Source organism: Neoarius graeffei, chromosome 26, assembly GCF_027579695.1.
Source record: "Neoarius graeffei isolate fNeoGra1 chromosome 26, fNeoGra1.pri, whole genome shotgun sequence".
NCBI lineage: Eukaryota > Metazoa > Chordata > Actinopteri > Siluriformes > Ariidae > Neoarius > Neoarius graeffei.
In genome coordinates this window covers 47,494,953-47,515,832 of record NC_083594.1, presented here as the reverse complement: position 1 = coordinate 47,515,832, position 20,880 = coordinate 47,494,953, and the positions used below count along the sequence as shown (strand labels likewise).

At 42.3% G+C, this 20,880-nt stretch overlaps 1 protein-coding gene across 3 annotated transcripts in view; it reads right to left on the bottom strand.

The window, feature by feature from the left end:
* The window catches only part of fhit (fragile histidine triad diadenosine triphosphatase), a 623,061-nt gene that overhangs the window by 413,034 nt on the left and 189,147 nt on the right, over positions 1-20,880 (bottom strand). For all 3 annotated transcript variants that reach the window (XM_060910954.1, XM_060910955.1, XM_060910956.1), the window contains one exon: positions 11,689-11,796. In XM_060910954.1, coding sequence (XP_060766937.1) covers positions 11,689-11,794 — 106 coding nt within the window. In that variant the 5' untranslated portion in view covers positions 11,795-11,796. The remainder of the gene's footprint in view (positions 1-11,688; positions 11,797-20,880) is intronic.

The window sequence follows — 20,880 nt, the reverse complement described above, 5'->3', positions numbered from 1 at the left end:
TGGCACGGTGAATTGTGTTCACAGATAATGTTCTCTGGAAATATTCCTGAGCCCATTTTGTGATTTCCAACACAGAAGCATGCCTGTATGTGATGCAGTGCCGTCTAAGGGCCCGAAGATCACGGGCACCCGGTATGGTTTTCTGGCCTTGACCCTTACGCACAGAGATTCTTCCAGATTCTCTGAATCTTTTGATGATATTATGCACTGTAGATGATGATATGTTCAAACTCTTTGCAATTTTACACTGTCGAACTCCTTTCTGATATTGCTCCACTATTTGTCGGCGCAGAATTAGGGGGATTGGTGATCCTCTTCCCATCTTTACTTCTGAGAGCCGCTGCCACTCCAAGATGCTCTTTTTATACCCAGTCATGTTAATGACCTATTGCCAATTGACCTAATGAGTTGCAATTTGGTCCTCCAGCTGTTCCTTTTTTGTACCTTTAACTTTTCCAGCCTCTTATTGCCCCTGTCCCAACTTTTTTGAGATGTGTTGCTGTCATGAAATTTCAAATGAGCCAATATTTGGCATGAAATTTAAAAATGTCTCACTTTCGACATTTGATATGTTGTCTATGTTCTATTGTGAATACAATATCAGTTTTTGAGATTTGTAAATTATTGCATTCCGTTTTTATTTACAATTTGTACTTTGTCCCAACTTTTTTGGATTCGGGGTTGTACAAGCCAGTGAGACAATGACACAGTACGGAGACATATATATACAACCTACAGAGATATACAAATCTCCTGAGACATTGTGGCTCTTTCACTACACCAACACAGACAAGCAATAACGTGTGGTTCAAACACATAGACTCACATTCTCAAAGAAGACTTTGGACCCTGTCAGCTGTAACTTGGCTAGACACACTGCTTTATTGAAACGAGGTTATGGAAAAGTTCATCAGTGTATTTTCTGTTCATAGTCTCAAATATTTTGAACAGCCTTGTTATATAAAAGTCCCAGACCTTTCTTTTTTTTTCTTTTTGTAAATTGCAAAATAGACACACTGTTCTCTACTTTTCATGCAGAAACCATGGGGAATGCAAAGTTTTCTACTCAGCTGGTTATATTTATATGTAGCAATATCAGGGCCATATTAGCATGCCTCATCGTTTTCTTGTTTGTGAGGTCAGTGCTCTCCGAATCTTGTTCCTGCAGTTTCTGGTTTTAACCTGGTCCAGATTTCGACTCTTAAGGATGCATCAATACAGATACTGTTATTACCTCAGCCAACTTTGTTGGAAGAAGTTATGCTTTTGGCTCCGGTTGTTTCTTCCCAATGTAACTCAAAAAGTAGTGAACGGATTTTGATGAAATTTGGAGGAAAGGTGGACCATGGGCCAAGGAACAATTGATTAGATTTTGATGTAAATCCAGATGTCTCATCTCATCTCATTATCTCTAGCCGCTTTATCCTGTTCTACAGGGTCTCAGGCAAGCTGGAGCCTATCCCAGCTGACTATGGGCGAAAGGTGGGGTACACCCTGGACAAGTCGCCAGGTCATCACAGGGCTGACACATAGATACAGACAACCATTCACACTCACACCTATGGTCAATTTAGAGTCACCAGTTAACCTAACTTGCATGTCTTTGGACTGTGGGGGAAACCGGAGCACCCAGAGGAAACCCATGCAGACACGGGGAGAACATGCAAACTCCGCACAGAAAGGCCCTCGCCGGTCACGGGGCTCAAACCCGGACCTTCTTGCTGTGAGGCGACAGCGCTAACCACTACACCACCGTGCCGCCCAGATGTGTATGTGGATCCTTGATTTTTTTGTTTTTCCCAATGTAACTCAAAAAGTAGCAAAGGTATTTTGATGAAATTTTGAGGAAAGGTGGACCCATGGGCCAAGGAACAATTGATTAGATTTTGATGCAAATTCAAATCCGTATGTGGATCCAGGATTTTTTTGGCCGTTCCCGACATAACAATTAGTGAACGGATTTGGATGAAATTTGGTGTACAGCTTTATCCTTTATCCTAGGACTTTATTATCTTATGTTCAAGTGATTTGATTTTGATGTTGAAAATACATGGCTTGGCGAAAGTATGCACTCTACCTACCGAGTGCCCTTCTAGGTGCTTATGTACTCCTACTTGTAACGAGAGCTGTGAGTAAACTCATTATAGAATACCCCCTGCTCGCAACAAAATTTGTCAACTGGAACTGTGTGTGTGTGTGTGTGTGTGTGTGTGTGTGTGTGTGTGTGTGTGTGTGTGTGTGTGTGTGTGTGTGTGTGTACTTAAAAAATGATACCCCTGCAACACCATGATTCAAATTCCTATTAGTCATTCATCTCAATAATATATGAGGTCTAAATCCATTTGGTGCAATTTCATGGAGTGGAACACCAGCCACATCACCAGATAATGACATATGTAAGAAAATAAGTATCTTTAAGACCTTGGTTGGAACTGTGTAAAGTTTCATCAAACTGTTTAGGAGGAGTTGCAATTACAAGACACATGGACAGACGGACGGACAAACGGACGGGCAGGGTGATTCCTGTATAAAAATAGGTTCTGCTACCAACATCCAAAACCATGTGATACTATACGATGTAAGCCTAGTGTACCATCTGGATGTCTTTCTCAACGGCAGTCAAATCAAGTAAATACAAGTAACCTGATAAACAGTTCGGTCTTTAAACAGAATCTTTAATAGACAGCGTGGTCATAAAAAACAAGTTCAAGGTGCTTTGAACTGTATGCATGCAAAAGATATCTGTGAGCATGGAGCAGTGAAGCAGCTCAATTGAGAGCGAGCAGTTCAGTTCTGCGAGTACTGAGCACTCGTTTTTAATGACCATGTTCACCGATACTGCTCGGTTTACTCAAGCTTGCCAGCCTCATGCTCTCAGTTAGAGATACTTTGCTTAAACGCAATCATAACGTAAACATAAAACACAGCTCAGAAAGAGAGCAAATGAAATATTTCACGATGCCATTTCCAATTCCAGTACTGGTATGAGCGTCAACGAGTAGCAAAAAACATGTACTCAAACTTCATACACACTGGTTTTCATACTGGATGGATTGGCCTGTTTTGGTATAGTTATATGCTGTAAACATGTAACATGTCATCTACGTATTTTTTTGTATCCTACGTGTTGTTTGATATACAGTGCTGAGCGTAAATGAGTACACCCCCTTTGAAAAGTAACATTTTAAACAATATCTCAGTGAACACAAACAATTTCCAAAATGTTGACAAGACAAAGTTTAATATAACATCTGTTTAACTTATAACGTGAAAGTAAGGTTAATAATATAACTTAGATTACACATTTTTTCAGTTTTACTCAAATTAGGGTGGTGCAAAAATGAGTACACCCCACAACAAAAACTACTACATCTAGTACTTTGTATGGCCTCCATGATTTTTAATGACAGCACCAAGTCTTCTAGGCATGGAATGAACAAGTTGGCGACATTTTGCAACATCAATCTTTTTCCATTCTTCAACAATGACCTCTTTTAGTGACTGGATGCTGGATGGAGAGTGATGCTCAACTTGTCTCTTCAGAATTCCCCATAGGTGTTCGATTGGGTTCAGATCAGGAGACATACTTGGCCAGTGAATCACTTTCACCCTGTTCTTCTTCAGAAATCCAACAGCGACCTTAGATGTGTGTTTAGTCATGTTGGAAACGTGCACGACGACCAAGGGCACGGAGTGATGGTAGCATCTTCTCTTTCAATATAGAGCAATACGCCTATGAATTCATGATGCCATCAATGAAATGCAGCTCCCCGACACCAGCAGCACTCATGCAGCCCCACATAAGGACACTGCCACCACCGTGTTTCACTGCAGGCACCATGCATTTTTCTTTGTGTTCCTCACCTTTGCGACGCCAAACAGTTTTCAAGCCATCAGTTCCAAAAACATTTATCTTGGTTTCATCACTCCAGAGTATAGAGTCCCCGTAGTCTTCATCTTTGTCAGCATGGGCCCTGGCAAACTCTAGGCTGGCTTTTTTGTGCCTGGGCTTTAGGAGAGGCTTCTTTCGTGGACAGCATCCATGCATGCCATTCCTCTGCAGTGTACGCTGTATTGTGTCACGGGAAGTAGTCACCCCAGTTTGGCTTTCTACTTCTTTAGATAACTGCAGTGAACTTGCATACCAATTTTCTTCAACCCTTCTCGTCAGAAGACGCTCCTGTCGAGGTGTTAACTTCTGTGGATGACCTGGACGTCTCTGTGAGATGGTTGCAGTTCCATCTTTCTTAAATTTTTGTCCTACTTTTGCTACAGTATTCTGACTGATAAGTAAAGCTTTGCTGATCTTCTTGTAGCCTTCACCTTTGTGGTGTAAAGAAATTATTTTCTTTGGGGAATTCTGAAGAGACAAGTTGAGCATCACTCTCCATCCAGCATCCAGTCACTAAAAGAGGTCATTGCTGAAGAATGGAAAAAGATTGATATTGCAAAATGTCGCCAACTTGTTCATTCCATGCCTAGAAGACTTGGTGCTGTCATTAAAAATCATGGAGGCCATACAGAGTACTAGACGTAGTAGTTTTTGTTGTGGGGTGTACTCATTTTTGCACCACCCTAATTTGAGTAAAACTGAAAAAATGTGTAATCTAAGTTTATATTATTAACCTTACTTTCACGTTATAAGTTAAACAGATGTTATATTAAACTTTGTCTTGCCAACATTTTGGAAATTGTTTGTGTTCATTGAGATATTGTTTAAAATGTTACTTTTCAAAGAGGGTGCACTCATTTATGCTGAGCACTGTATGTTGTATGCGCTGACTGTTCTGTGTACTGTGAACATTTGACGAATGAAAACATTTCAGATTTTTTTTAAAAATGCATTTGTACGCCTTCTCCATGGTGACTCGTATTCAAAGATACTTACGTTGAAGTTCGAATGAGTACGATTTCTTTTTTAAACTCGCTCACGAAGAAAGGATCCTCTCTGAATTTCGCCGAACATTCAGAACACCATTCACGCTTGTATGAGTGTTCTTCAATTTTGTCTTTTGTTCTGCAATATTTCATATACAGCAACAAGGTTTGCTAGTGCTCTGAACCGACACCAGAGCCACCACTTTGTCAAAAATCGATCCTCAAAGCAAAGAAGTTTATCCTCATACTTCACTTCACTCTTTCCCTCGCTTGCATCTGTACATCCAAGCCTTGCCCTTTCACATGTCAACGATCATGGCGTTTAGCAGAAAGAAACGGTTCTCAGGCTTAGATTTGTCTAAAGCATGCTAATGTATTCCTCGTGGCTCCAGAACGCTGCACGCTGCACACCCTCAAGCCTTTAGGAGTGTATAGCAATGTGCTATAATACATCAAGAAATCTATTTCCATATGCACATAATCTAAATGAGGGAGGCCTTACATAAGCTAGAACAGCACTTGAACATCTCTCAGACAAAAGCCAAGACTGATTACCATTCCCAGGGAGGAAAAAAAAAGTGAATTAGTCAAACAAATCGTTGGTGGAAATCATGCTAATATATGCAAGGTTTACATTAGTACATTGAGCAATAAGATTAATAGACCAAAAAAGCAGCATTTTCCTTCAGGCAGGAAGACAGGTGCAGATACAAATGATGATTCAAGGCACTTTGTATTCCTTAGACATTTCACGGAGGGCTTTTAGCTTTCTTATTTTGCTTGTGAAAGCCTTGTGCACATATCTGCGGATATATTTACAAGTAACCTGAAGAATAATGGTAGATACTAACTGGAAACTGTCGCCTTATATCCGAGAATAATTAGGCAAAGTTTTAACATTTCTGCTACTCCACCGTATGAGCAACGTGTCGACAAAATCATAATATATTCTGCAAGTCCTGTGATACATCAAAGCCTCAACCAAACCACACGCTGTCTGACAATTTAATCAGTTTTCTTATCGATGTTATCATTATTCTCATGTTTATTCAACCACATCAGAGGACTCTAGTCAAAATGCAGATTAAATTAAAAACCTTGCCATGGCATGTCTATATTTGATATATGCAGATATGCACCGTCCTTCAAAATGGCAGCAGTTATGCAGCGTTCTTCAAAATGGCAGCGGTTATGCAGCATTCTTCAAAATGGCAGCGGTTATACAGCGTTCTTCAAAATGGCAGCAGTTATACAGCGTTCTTCAAAATGGCAGCGGTTATACAGTACAGCGTTCTTCAAAATGGCAGCGGTTATACAGCGTTCTTCAAAATGGCAATAGTTATACAGCGTTCTTCAAAATGGCAGCGGTTATGCAGCATTCTTCAAAATGGCAGCGGTTATGCAGCGTTCTTCAAAATGGCAGCGGTTATGCAGCGTTCTTCAAAATGGCAGCGGTTATACAGCGTTCTTCAAAATGGCAATAGTTATACAGCGTTCTTCAAAATGGCAGCGGTTATACAGCGTTCTTCAAAATGGCAATAGTTATACAGCGTTCTTCAAAATGGCAGCGGTTATGCAGCGCTCTTCAAAATGGCAGCGGTTATGCAGCGTTCTTCAAAATGGCAGCGGTTATACAGCGTTCTTCAAAATGGCAGCAGTTATACAGCGTTCTTCAAAATGGCAGCGGTTATACAGTACAGCGTTCTTCAAAATGGCAGCGGTTATACAGCGTTCTTCAAAATGGCAGCGGTTATACAGTACAGCGTTCTTCAAAATGGCAGCGGTTATACAGCGTTCTTCAAAATGGCAGCGGTTATACAGCGTTCTTCAAAATGGCAGCGGTTATACAGCGTTCTTCAAAATGGCAATAGTTATATAGCGTTCTTCAAAATGGCAGCGGTTATGCAGCATTCTTCAAAATGGCAGCGGTTATGCAGCATTCTTCAAAATGGCAGCGGTTATGCAGCGTTCTTCAAAATGGCAGCGGTTATACAGCGTTCTTCAAAATGGCAGCAGTTATACAGCGTTCTTCAAAATGGCAGCGGTTATACAGTACAGCGTTCTTCAAAATGGCAGCGGTTATACAGCGTTCTTCAAAATGGCAGCGGTTATACAGCGTTCTTCAAAATGGCAGCGGTTATACAGCGTTCTTCAAAATGGCAGCGGTTATACAGCGTTCTTCAAAATGGCAGTGGTTATACAGTGTTCTTCAAAATGGCAGCGGTTATACAGCGTTCTTCAAAATGGCAGTGGTTATACAGTGTTCTTCAAAATGGCAGCGGTTATGCAGCGTTCTTCAAAATGGTAGCGCTTATATAGCGTTCTTCAAAATGGCAATAGTTATACTGCGTTCTTCAAAATGGCAGCGGTTATGCAGCGTTCTTCAAAATGGTAGCATTTATATAGCATTCTTCAAAATGGCAATAGTTATACAGCACTCTTCAAAATGGCAGCGGTTATGCAGCGTTCTTCAAACTGGCAGCGGTTATGCAGCGTTCTTCAAAATGGCAGCAGTTATACAGCGTTCTTCAAAATGGCAGCGCTTATATAACGTTCTTCAAAATGGCAATAGTTATACAGCGTTCTTCAAAATGGCAGCGGTTATGCAGCATTCTTCAAAATGGTAGCGCTTATATAGCGTTCTTCAAAATGGCAATAGTTATACAGCGTTCTTCAAAATGGCAGCGGTTATGCAGCATTCTTCAAAATGGCAGCGGTTATGCAGCATTCTTCAAAATGGCAGCGGTTATGCAGCATTCTTCAAAATGGCAGCGGTTATGCAGCGTTCTTCAAAATGGCAGCGGTTATACAGCGTTCTTCAAAATGGCAGCAGTTATACAGCGTTCTTCAAAATGGCAGCGGTTATACAGTACAGCGTTCTTCAAAATGGCAGCGGTTATACAGCGTTCTTCAAAATGGCAGCGGTTATACAGCGTTCTTCAAAATGGCAGCGGTTATGCAGTGTTCTTCAAAATGGCAGTGGTTATACAGCGTTCTTCAAAATGGCAGTGGTTATACAGCGTTCTTCAAAATGGCAGCGGTTATACAGCGTTCTTCAAAATGGCAGTGGTTATACAGCGTTCTTCAAAATGGCAGCGGTTATGCAGCGTTCTTCAAAATGGTAGCGCTTATATAGCGTTCTTCAAAATGGCAATAGTTATACTGCGTTCTTCAAAATGGCAGCGGTTATGCAGCGTTCTTCAAAATGGTAGCGTTTATATAGCGTTCTTCAAAATGGCAATAGTTATACAGCACTCTTCAAAATGGCAGCGGTTATGCAGCGTTCTTCAAAATGGCAGCGGTTATACAGCGTTCTTCAAAATGGCAGCGGTTATACAGCGTTCTTCAAAATGGCAGCGGTTATACAGCGTTCTTCAAAATGGCAGCGGTTATACAGCGTTCTTCAAAATGGCAGCGGTTATACAGCGTTCTTCAAAATGGCAGCGGTTATGCAGCGTTCTTCAAAATGGTAGCGCTTATATAGCGTTTTTCAAAATGGCAATAGTTATACAGCGTTCTTCAAAATGGCAGTGGTTATGCAGCGTTCTTCAAAATGGTAGCGCTTATATAGCGTTCTTCAAAATGGCAATAGTTATACAGCACTCTTCAAAATGGCAGCGGTTATGCAGCGTTCTTCAAAATGGCAATAGTTATACAGCGTTCTTCAAAATGGCAGCGGTTATGCAGCGTTCTTCAAAATGGCAATAGTTATACAGCGTTCTTCAAAATGGCAGCGGTTATATAGCGTTCTTCAAAATGGCAGCAGTTACACAGCGTTCTTCAAAATGGCAGCGGTTATACAGCATTCTTCAAAATGGCAGCGGTTATACAGCGTTCTTCAAAATGGCAGCAGTTATACAGCGTTCTTCAAAATGGCAGCGGTTATGCAGCATTCTTCAAAATGGCAATAGTTATACAGCGTTCTTCAAAATGGCAGCGGTTATGCAGCGTTCTTCAAAATGGCAATAGTTATACAGCGTTCTTCAAAATGGCAGCGGTTATATAGCGTTCTTCAAAATGGCAGCAGTTACACAGCGTTCTTCAAAATGGCAGCGGTTATACAGCGTTCTTCAAAATGGCAGCGGTTATACAGCGTTCTTCAAAATGGCAGCAGTTATACAGCGTTCTTCAAAATGGCAGCGGTTATGCAGCGTTCTTCAAAATGGCAGCGGTTATGCAGCGTTCTTCAAAATGGCAGCGGTTATACAGCGTTCTTCAAAATGGCAGCAGTTACACAGCGTTCTTCAAAATGGCAGCGGTTATACAGCGTTCTTCAAAATGGCAGCGGTTATACAGCGTTCTTCAAAATGGCAGCAGTTATACAGTGTTCTTCAAAATGGCAGCGGTTATGCAGCGTTCTTCAAAATGGCAGCGGTTATGCAGCGCTCTTCAAAATGGCAATAGTTATACAGCGTTCTTCAAAATGGCAGCAGTTACACAGCGTTCTTCAAAATGGCAGTGGTTATACAGCGTTCTTCAAAATGGCAGCGGTTATACAGCGTTCTTCAAAATGGCAGCGGTTATACAGCGTTCTTCAAAATGGCAGCAGTTATACAGCGTTCTTCAAAATGGCAGCAGTTATGCAGCGTTCTTCAAAATGGCAGCGGTTATGCAGCGCTCTTCAAAATGGCAGCGGTTATGCAGCGCTCTTCAAAATGGCAGCGGTTATGCAGCGCTCTTCAAAATGGCAGCGGTTATGCAGCGCTCTCAAGCACCTGAGTTGACCCCACCCTTCCTGTTAGTCTATGAATTCTTCAATAAAAGTTTTGTGAGTAGATTTTATGGACAAACTCATTCAGTGCCACTTCAGGGATAAGAGTTTTTTTTTGTAAATATGGCCCCTGATCTGTTTTTCTTTGGTTCAGCAGATCTTCTTGATCCCTGAGAGGACTCCCTGTCAGGGCCTCTGTGTAAACATCTGTATATGCATCACCCAATCTGAAGGTCAGGCTGGACTCAGACCTGTTGCTGAGCAACGGTGACACGGCTGTATAGAGTACACAGTGTTTTCAGCCCTGTATATACAGTGGTGCTTGAAAGTTTGTGAACCCTTTAGAATTTTCTATATTTCTGCATAAATATGACCTAAAACATCATCAGATTTTCACACAAGTCCTAAAAGTAGATAAAGAGAACCCAGTGAAACAAATGAGACAAATATATTATACTTGGTCATTTATTTATTGAAGAAAATGATCCAATATTACATATGTGAGTGGCAAAAGTATGTGAACCTTTGCTTTCAGTATCTGGTGTGACCCCCTTGTGCAGCAATAACTGCAACTAAACGTTTGCGGTAACTGTTGATCAGTCCTGCACACCGGCTTGGAGGAATTTTAGCCCGTTCCTCCGTACAGAACAGCTTCAACTCTGGGATGTTGGTGGGTTTCCTCACATGAACTGCTCGCTTCAGGTCCTTCCACAACATTTCCATTGGATTAAGGTCAGGACTTTGACTTGGCCATTCCAAAACATTCACTTTATTCTTCTTTAACCATTCTTTGGTAGAACGACTTGTGTGCTTAGGGTCGTTGTCTTGCTGCATGACCCACCTTCTCTTGAGATTCAGTTCATGGACAGATGTCCTGACATTTTCCTTTAGAATTCGCTGGTATAATTCAGAATTCATTGTTCCATCAATGATGGCAAGCCGTCCTGGCCCAGATGCAGCAAAACAGGCCCAAACCATGATACTACCACCACCATGTTTCACAGATGGGATAAGGTTCTTATGCTGGAATGCAGTGTTTTCCTTTCTCCAAACATAACGCTTCTCATTTAAACCAAAAAGTTCTATTTTGGTCTCATCCATCCACAAAACATTTTCCCAATAGCCTTCTGGCTTGTCCACGTGATCTTTAGCAAACTGCAGATGAGCAGCAATGCTGTTTTTGGAGAGCAGTGGCTTTCTCCTTGCAACCCTGCCATGCACACCATTGTTGTTCAGTGTTCTCCTGATGATGGACTCATAAACATTAACATTAGCCAATGTGAGAGAGGCCTTCATTTGCTTCGAAGTTACCCTGGGGTCCTTTGTGACCTCGCCGACTATTCCATGCCTTGCTCTTGGAGTGATCTTTGTTGGTCGACCACTCCTGGGGAGGGTAACGATGATCTTGAATTTCCTCCATTTGTACACAATCTGTCTGACTGTGGATTGGTGGAGTCCAAACTCTTTAGAGATGGTTTTGTAACCTTTTCCAGCCTGATGGGCATCAACAACGCTTTTTCTGAGGTCCTCAGAAATCTCCTTTGTTCGTGCCATGATGCACTTCCACAAACATGTGTTGTGAAGATCAGACTTTGATAGATCCCTGTTCTTTAAATAAAACAGGGTGCCCACTCACACCTGATTGTCATCCCATTGATTGAAAACACCTGACTCTAATTTCACCTTCAAATTAACTGCTAATCCTAGAGGTTCGCATACTTTTGCCACTCACAGATATGTAATATTGGATCATTTTCCTCAATAAATAAATGACCAAGTATAATATATTTGTCTCATGTGTTTAACTGGGTTCTCTTTATCTACTTTTAGGACTTGTGTGAAAATCTGATGATGTTTTAGGTCATATTTATGCAGAAATATAGAAAATTCTCAAGGGTTCACAAACTTTCAAGCACCACTGTATATATGTGTGTGTGTGTGTGTGTGTGTGTGTGTGTGTGTGTGTGTGTGTGTGTGTGTGTGTGTGTGTGTGAGAGAGAAAGACAAGCAGCCTACCTCCTCTGTCAGCTGAAGAACATTGTACTGTACTGTAGATTGATGTTAATGCTGCGACCAACAAAAGGTCATAAAAAGGATACGGCCAGGCACTACAGGCTTCCGGTTAACCAGAGCGAAGGACAGGTCCGTTTGCAGAAACACTGCCGATGCCTTTATTATGTGCTGCCCAAAGCGCAATGTTGCCATGGCTGTGAAGGAGAGAGAGAGAGAGAGAGAGAGAGAGAGAGAGAGAGAGAGAGAGAGAGAGAGAAGACCAATGAAACTGAAGAGAAAGTCTGTTCTATTTAAGCAAAGTTGAGAGGAAAAAAGAAGAGGAGAAGAAGAAGATCTCATTAGAGTTCACTTGCTCAGTTGAGCAGCTGAGAGACTCATGTTTACCATAGATGCATCAAGACAAACAAACAGAGAAGCCAGGCTATTTTTAAAGCATCTTGCTGAATCCTGTCAATGAGGAAAAAAAGAAAAAAAAAAGACAGGATGGCAGACAAAGAAAGATCCATAAAGTGTCAAAGGGATTCACAGTCACCGGGAGGCCTATTCTGCTCCTCGCTATAATAAACATATCGACGGTCTCTTTTTACGGCGTGCGGGAAGCTCACAGATCAGATCAATAGGCTAAAAATGTACTGCCGCTGTTGCATCTGGATCTGGTGCCCTGAGGCTGATCTGTGGAGATAAAGAACCTGGTTCAATTTGGCATGAAGATCCACAAGTTTCAAAAAAAAAAAAAAAGGGACAAGAAGGCAATAAGAAATTGGGATTTTTCTACAAAGTGGGAGAGACTAACAAAACCGTAATCAATGATATGCTGGATTCACAGCGATTAAACAATAAAATAAAATAGACGAGAGTGAAATAATTCAGTGTATGACCATGACTGTTTCCTCTCCATTTAATTATATGTAATGAGTGTCAGGGGTTGGTCTCGTTTTTTTGTTTTTGTTTTTTATTTTTCTTTCCTACATGTGCATGAATTATTGTAATGGGGTTAAATTAGGCCTGTGTGATTATGCGTACCCACTGTCTGGTCTTGGGGGAGCAGTGGAAGAGCAAGGCTGCGGCCTGGAGATAATGAGAGAGCGTTTTATTCTCCACGCTCACTCTTTCTCTCACAGAAAGCACGCACAAAGCCCACCCAACAACACAAATACAGGCGCGTAAACACACATTTCGCAAACCCTGACTGTGTTGGACGCCGTCCTGGAAGATGATCCAAGTAAGCAAAGGATGAGGGGGGAAAAAAAGAAGAAGGAAAGAGAGAACAGAAAGTGTCTGTGCACCAGCTGTCTCGGCCATTAGTATTGTAAACGGAATCCAGCCATTCGCCAATTAAGAGTCAGAATGCTACAATTAGTTTAGCGCTCGCATCTCAATGATCCAATTAATAAGCGTTTACATGTTTCTTAATGGCCGGCATTATCAATTCACCGGCATGTCAGGTTTGATTACATCTTTGTGTGCAGGTTTAAGCCTCTGGAGGGTTGTGTGTGTGAGAGAGAGAGATATACACCTCTCTCGGGTAATCAGTTATCATCTTTGTAATCTAATGTGTTTTTCAACGGAGCTGGGACACCGTGCTTGCCGTGAGCGGTTAAATCTGTGACTCACATTGGTTTTACGTCCAGGGTCACAAAAGGGTCACGTGTTTAATGGTTTAATGCTTATCTGTTACCTTGAGTCCGGAGTATGTCGTTACGCCGCTGTAATCGAACAAATCCAGGACGCCACAAGCAGTTTGTAATATAGCATTTACCGTACTATCAGATACAATAATCCTCAAGCTAAGTCAAGAAAAGCATGCTTTTACATTACATGCAAAGACAAAGCTATTGTATGAAACGCAATCAGAAACCAGTCTGAATGTGACCAAAGCGAGGGCGACGTGGTTAGATTTCACTTGTTTTTAGAAGAATAACATCGTTAGCGTCGGTACAAACACTATCCCAGTCCCTAACCTCTAATTAACCTTGGTATTTTTCATAAGAAATGGTAATGTTGGGAAATGTGTGTATTGTTATCCACGCTAGCTCACGCTAAGAGTTTATTCATTTCATTACGCAGGAATTACAGACATCCTTTCATTATGATTTCAGCATTTACATCATTCTGACTGGACTTACTAACCCTATCCTGGCATTTCGATAAGGTTCTCGGATACATTACACAAAAGCACAGCATCAGATCAGGGTAAGATTGCCACAACACTGGGATTTGTCTTCGAACCCACGGTTTTGTGCAGAGTATTTTAATGCGTTTTATAAAACGGCGCTGCTGAAGTCTCCAGTCAGTCGGCGTTATTAATATTGGATTGTAGTTCTAACAGTAGTTTTGGTTTTAATTCAAATCACAGGTTGATGTTAATGTTCTCGGTGCACAATGTTACCGTTTCTGTTCTGACATCTTACACAGGGAATTGTCTGATCGATGCAGTGTAGTTCTATAGAATTCAAGGCAATGCTGATTGAATTTAAAAAAAAAAAAACAAGAAAGAAAGAAAGAAAGTCCTTATTTAAAAAAAGGTCCATTCGATCCTTGACATTTTACAGACAAGCCCCCAAATAAGTATTGGCCCAAACTGCAGCAAAGGCACAGAAGAACACATTTAGAAAACCACTTTCGTTTCCCCTGTGGGCCACACGCTCAGAAATCCGTGGATGGGGTCGTGCACCCACGCCTCGGAGCAGCCAGTGTAAACATATAGTTCAGGAAAGAAACACAAATCAATGCAAGTCTCCATATACTGCAGAAAGAATATTTTATAAAAGAGCAATGCATCCGCAAGCCGAACTGCATCGAAATAACAGAGCCGCCTTTCGTTTCCACAGACTGCAATTGTCAAGCCAAACCGTTCATTATTTAGCAACCAATGCACCCTCGTGCTCGAGTAACAACGTACACAATGACATAGGTAGCAATTTTACCAATTTGACAGGTGCAACAGAATGACTCATTCAACATACAGGTGCGAAGCAAAGTAGTTTTTTTGCTGAATCAAAACACGTCCAGGTGCATCATCTCCAACGTGTTCCTGAATGAGTTTCTCAGTTATAATGTTCGTTTCGGCGATACACCAGGGGACTGAGTTCCAAAAGCACTCTACAATTATCATTAGATGTTCATCGTGATGCAAAATCTGCTAGGCAACAGAAGAAGTACAAGTGCACAGGAAAAAAAAAAAGAGCAAAAAAAGGTGTAAAGGTAAACAAAGAAGAAGAAGAGGAACACAGAACCCATTCCAACATTCCTATCCATTCCAACATTCCTATCGCTCAAGGGCACCCCGGCCTTGGGCTGAGGTGCCCTTGAGCGAGGCACCTAACTCCCAACTGCTCCCCGGGCGCTGTTAGCATGGCTGCCCACTGCTCTGGGTATGTGTGTGTGTACTCATTGCTCACATGTGTGTGTTCACTGCTTCAGATGGGTTAAATGCAGAGAGGAAATTTCACAAGTGCGTGATGAACAAAGTTGTGCTTTCTTTCTTTCTTTCTTTCTTATTTGCTATATAACACACTATTTTTTGATGTTTCTGTACAGTGAAAACAGAGCGATCACAATGGAGTACAATAGGAATCCAAATGAAGGACCCGAGACAGTAGCACACTTGTTTAGAGCATCGTGCTGGATATATATTTTTGAGGAATAATGTGTATTACCAATAAGCTACTGTGACTCTGGGACTTTCAACATTGAAATGTGGCCACAACTTTGTACACAAAAGTAAGAAATATTACACTATAACACAAAGCCAGAGCGAATAAGAGAACGTGATCAGTAGTGTATTCGACAAACATATTTGAAGTGTGGAGTGGAAACATTCTACTAACCTAAAAATTGATCAATATTTCACAGTTATTCCCCAAAATCAAGTCGTACATGAGCTAATAGCTGATGAGACGCGTAGCACCGAGTTGGCTATAAGCCATGTACGACGAGATTGAGTGGAATAACTGTTTTATTCTATCCACATTCACTGGATTTTGAGAAACGGAGCCTTTTTATTTTTTGCAAATTCGATAAATAAAAACTTTATACAAAACGTCCGACCAAATCTTTTCCGCTTAGAATGTAAACAAACCGGCGAAATGACAGGAGCACTATGTGAAAAATGCAATAATAATAATCTCATCTCATCTCATTATCTCTAGCCGCTTTATCCTTCTACAGGGTCGCAGGCAAGCTGGAGCCTATCCCAGCTGACTACGGGCGAAAGGCGGGGTACACCCTGGACAAGTCGCCAGGTCATCACAGGGCTGACACATAGACACAGACAACCATTCACACTCACATTCACACCTACGCTCAATTTAGAGTCACCAGTTAACCTAACCTGCATGTCTTTGGACTGTGGGGGAAACCGGAGCACCCGGAGGAAACCCACGCGGACACGGGGAGAACATGCAAACTCCGCACAGAAAGGCCCTCGCCGGCCCTGGGGCTCGAACCCGGACCTTCTTGCTGTGAGGCGACAGCGCTAACCACTACACCACCGTGCCGCCCCCAATAATAATAATGCTTGGAAATTTTTAAAAATATATATTCTTAACATTAAATACTTTTATTCCATATTTTGTTGCTTTTTACCTCACCCACTACGGAGTAAGCGGGGCAAGGTATTGTTTTCGGTCGGGTTTCTTTGGGTTTTTATTGTAAACGATATTACGGGAAAACGGCTGGATCGATCTTCATGAAATTTTCAGGATAGTTGGGCATTGGTCTCAAATAGAACCTCCAACATTTTGAGGGTCATCCGGTCAAGGTCACCAAAAAGATCAAAATCGTTTTTGTTGTGTCCGCTGCCTCATATTGAGGTTTTTCACCCACGTGACCAAGTCATGTGAGGCTGCCATTTTGGACGTCACGGCTCGAATCGGTTTGAATGCGAGGAAGGCGACAAACGAAAAACATAAAAGAAAAAGGAGCGAGATGCAGAAAACACCTTCACTATCCAGCAACGTAGGGCATTTACAGGGCAAGCAGAGGGAAAGGTATTTGCAAAAATTGAGGTTAGCAGGCTTAGAGAACGACGTTTACCTGCTTCCACCAGGATTGTTCACTGACGTACGGAAGTACACGAAGCCCTCGTCTTTACCTGACTTCGGCCCACATGATCTGTATACCTATGTCGTTAAAAACCCATCGCCATACAAAGGTATTGATCTGAAAGCGTATAAGAGTTTGGATGCCTACAAATATTTTGTGTCAGGCTGGGTAACATGCCTACATCAGCGGGTCGTCCCTGGAGCCGGTGGTCGCCATCTTATTACAGCTAAGGTTTGTTCACATTTCATTTACTTTCGGTCCTCAGGATAAACAAAATGTTATTAAATGTCATTGAAATAACTTCTTAGTCTGTTGAGACATGGCCCGTTATAAATTTGCTGTTACCAGGCAGTGACCAAGAACTGTATTATTAGGGTCGGTGTCTGTGTTGTAGCAGTGCACTAGCAGCTAGCTGTTAGCACTAGCTAATGTCAACAACATCATAGCTGGTATGTTACTGTAGCAATGTTTACGTTCAGTCATTTGGATGACTGTTAAAACCTTTCAGTCTCAAGTTTTTCCTTTACTGTATTTACTAGTTTACTGTAATTATGACCCGGCAGCTATTTACACCGGATCCAGTGTAAATAGCTGCCGGAGCGCGCTCCAGCTTGCTCCCCCTCAAATTAAGCAGCGCACTCCGGGAGCAAGCCGGAGCGTGCTCCGAAACCTCGGCCGGAGCACTCCGGGAGCAAGCCGGAGCGGGCTGCTTAATTTGAGGGGGAGCAAGCCGGAGCGCGCTCCGGCAGCTATTTACACTGGATCCGGTGTAAATAGCTGCCGGGTCATAATTACAGTAAACTAGTAAATACAGTAAAGGAAAAACTTGAGACTGAAAGGTTTTAACAGTCATCCAAATGACTGAACGTAAACATTGCTACAGTAACATACCAGCTATGATGATGTTGACATTAGCTAGCTTGACCTTCAAAATGGCAGACACCGGGGCGTCACGTGACCCTGTGATGTCAGGTGAAAAACCTCAATAGAGGCGCTAGGCACTACATCATCGTGCTTTAAGAATGTAAGTGTATCGATCACGCACTGCCTATGCGCATACACGTGTTCTGAGTAAAATGGCCGGTGAGTGGATACAATTCGGTTCACTATTCAAAATAAATGGACAAGCCGAAAGAAATCACTTTCAGACATGTTTATGCTTATTACAGAGGGAAAGTGCATTCCACTGAGCTCTAGCACCGGGCCATTTCCGGGAAATAAGAGTTTGGGTCATGGCAACAGCATGTGTATGTCAGCCTCGGTTCGGAGGTTTCGGTTTCGAAAACTGTAAGAGGTAAATGTAGAATAATATAAAGTACAGACACTTGGTATATTTTACTTCTGTGATTTTTTAATTGTTCGTTTTTGGATTACGCTTCATTTTTGTGGCTACTGCCTCATAGAGTAAATATATACTGTATATATATATATATATATATATATATATATATATATATATATATATATATATATATATATGCTATATTTACTGTATGGACATGGGATCAGAAAACTATTTTATTTATAAGCAGTAGCCACATATACCCATAGGGTACCTATTTTTTGGCAATATCTTCCTTCATATTCATCATAAGTGCGACCGGGCGAGGTTTGTTTTGCCTGGTAATACTTGGTTTTTTTTGTGGTTTTGTTTTCGATTCGAGTTTTTATTTCATCCTCGGTTGGTTCAGCAACACACGCTGCCATTTTGTTTTTCTCTACTCACGGTATATGAGCTGATATTCTGGTAGTAGAGTAGCCAATCAGAGCGCACGATTGCTCATATCCAGTGAATGTGGATAGAATATTTCTAGTGGTAAAGCTAAAGGTATGTGGACATCTGACCATCACAGCCATTTCGGTTTGGTCTTCCACAAACTATTGCCACAAATGCCGCTTTTCCACTACCAACGCGGCTGAGTTGGGCTGAGCCATGCCGTGCTGAGTTGGACTGAATCGAGCTGAGCGGGGCTGTTGGAGTTGCATTTCGACTACAACTGCGCTGAACCGTGCTGGCTGGAAGTGGGTGGACACATTGGGTGGAGTTAGCGAAAGTGGGTGGACGTCAGGTGATGTCGTTAGGCGGCGCAAACAGTGACATCAGTGATCTTTTAAGCGGTAGTCTCACAACCCGGAGAGTAAACAATAAACATGGAGGACATGGAGTCGTTAGTGTTGCTGGTCTTGGTGCTGTGGCTTGTTGTCACCGACAACGCCAACAGATACTGGCAAGAGCGTATAGATGAGGCGAGGCGCATAATGCTTCAGAAATTCTCGTAATTCGTAATTCTCCTTCTTCCGGGTTTACGGTGTTTACAGATCCCGGCGTGCTCGCGGGGCATGTGAGGACACTCCTCCTCACCAATCAGTGCACAGGGGAGTGTCTCCTCACGCCCCTAGCCTCACTCAGCTCGGTTTGGCTCGCTTCAGCCCCACTCCAAAACCGTGCGAGTTTTGGGGGCTGAGCAGGGCTGAAGCGAGCTGAGTCGTGCTGTTCTTAGATAGTCGAAACGCGAGCCGTGTCGGGCTGAAGTGAGCTGAAAAAGGGTAGTGGAAAAGGGCCAAAAGTTGGAATCACACAAGCTTATGAAGTGTATGCATAAATGAAGAATTAAGATTTCCCTTCTTTGGAACTAAAAGGCCCGGACCTGTTCACGACAACACTGCTGTGGGTAAAGCTGACTCCAGGAAGACAGGGTTCACCAAGGGTGGTGATGAACAACTCAAGTGATCTTGGGGGAAGAACTGGAACGTTGATTGCATGCCAAGTCTTCTCACCTGACATCAGTGCCTAAAGTCAGGTTAATAGCTGGGTTGAGGTGTGATTGTTGGTGTGGCAGACATTACAACTACACTCTCAGAAATAAAGGGACCAAAACATCGCTGTTCCTTGTTGCGAGGGTGGACCGTGCGCTCTTACATTACCACTCCATCCACAAGTTAAAGTACAGCTTGGGAACTTTATTTCCGAGAACGTCACTACCAATGAATGCTGTTCTCAATTCAACTTTCTTAGAGTTCATGCTCAAACCCTTTCCATCTTCTCTACGTCCTTATAGAGTGCGTTACCAGCCACATTACGACGTGCATTCTCGTTTTTGACATATTCGCCGTAAGAGCTGGACTAGCACTTCTGAAAGGTCAATTCCGAAGCAGCGATCTAGTTGCGCTGATTTATGACACACATTTAACATTTGTTGAAAGATTCTCTTCATATCTTCCGTCCCAATCATGAAATGAATAACATCAACAAAACATATGTGACATTTATGCTTTTTGCTGACCAGTATAAAGTTGAAAGATGAGTATGTGATGCAGTTATCTGAGAAAGAGGATCATATTGAATTGCTTCGAAGAGGCTTGCTGATCTGAGCTTTTATTTATTTATTTAGCTTTGCTATAGTTATGAATGAGATTACACGGGTGAGATGAGAATAATCATAGATCTGTTCCTATAAGCAGCTTGAGAAGCACAGGGTGGAATGTGAGCATGTCACAACGAGTCAGCGGTGGCAGATATGAGCTGCTGTTTGTTCCAATCCCTTTTTTTTTTTACAAGCGTCAATTAATAATCTGTTGATAAACAATCTACAACAAAATGTGTGCTTTTCTAAAGACAGTGAAAAGATAGCAAACCACAAGATGTTACACAAGAACATCCTTCTCTCCAGAAGTCAATATGTTCATAACCCATTGAATATTTCACAGTTTCTCTGTTAGAAAAGCTATAGAATATAAACTTGCATTACATTACATTACAGGGCGGCACGGTGGTGTAGTGGTTAGCGCTGTCGCCTCACAGCAAGAAGGTCCGGGTTTGAGCTCTGTGGCCGGCGAAGGCCTTTCTGTGCGGAGTTTGCATGTTCTCCCCGTGCCCGCGTGGGTTTCCTCCGGGTGCTCCGGTTTCCCCCACAGTCCAAAGACATGCAGGTTAGGTTAACTGGTGACTCTAAATTGACCGTAGGTGTGAATGTGAGTGTGAATGGTTGTCTGTGTCTATGTGTCAGCCCTGTGATGACCTGGCGACTTGTCCAGGGTGTACCCCGCCTTTCGCCCGTAGTCAGCTGGGATAGGCTCCAGCTTGCCTGCGACCCTGTAGAACAGGATAAAGCGGCTAGAGATAATGAGATGAGATGAGATTACATTATAGGCATTTAGGAGACACTCTTATCTAGAGCAGCGTACAACATACCCAGAGCAGCCAGGGAGCAGTTGGGGTTAGGTGCCTTGCT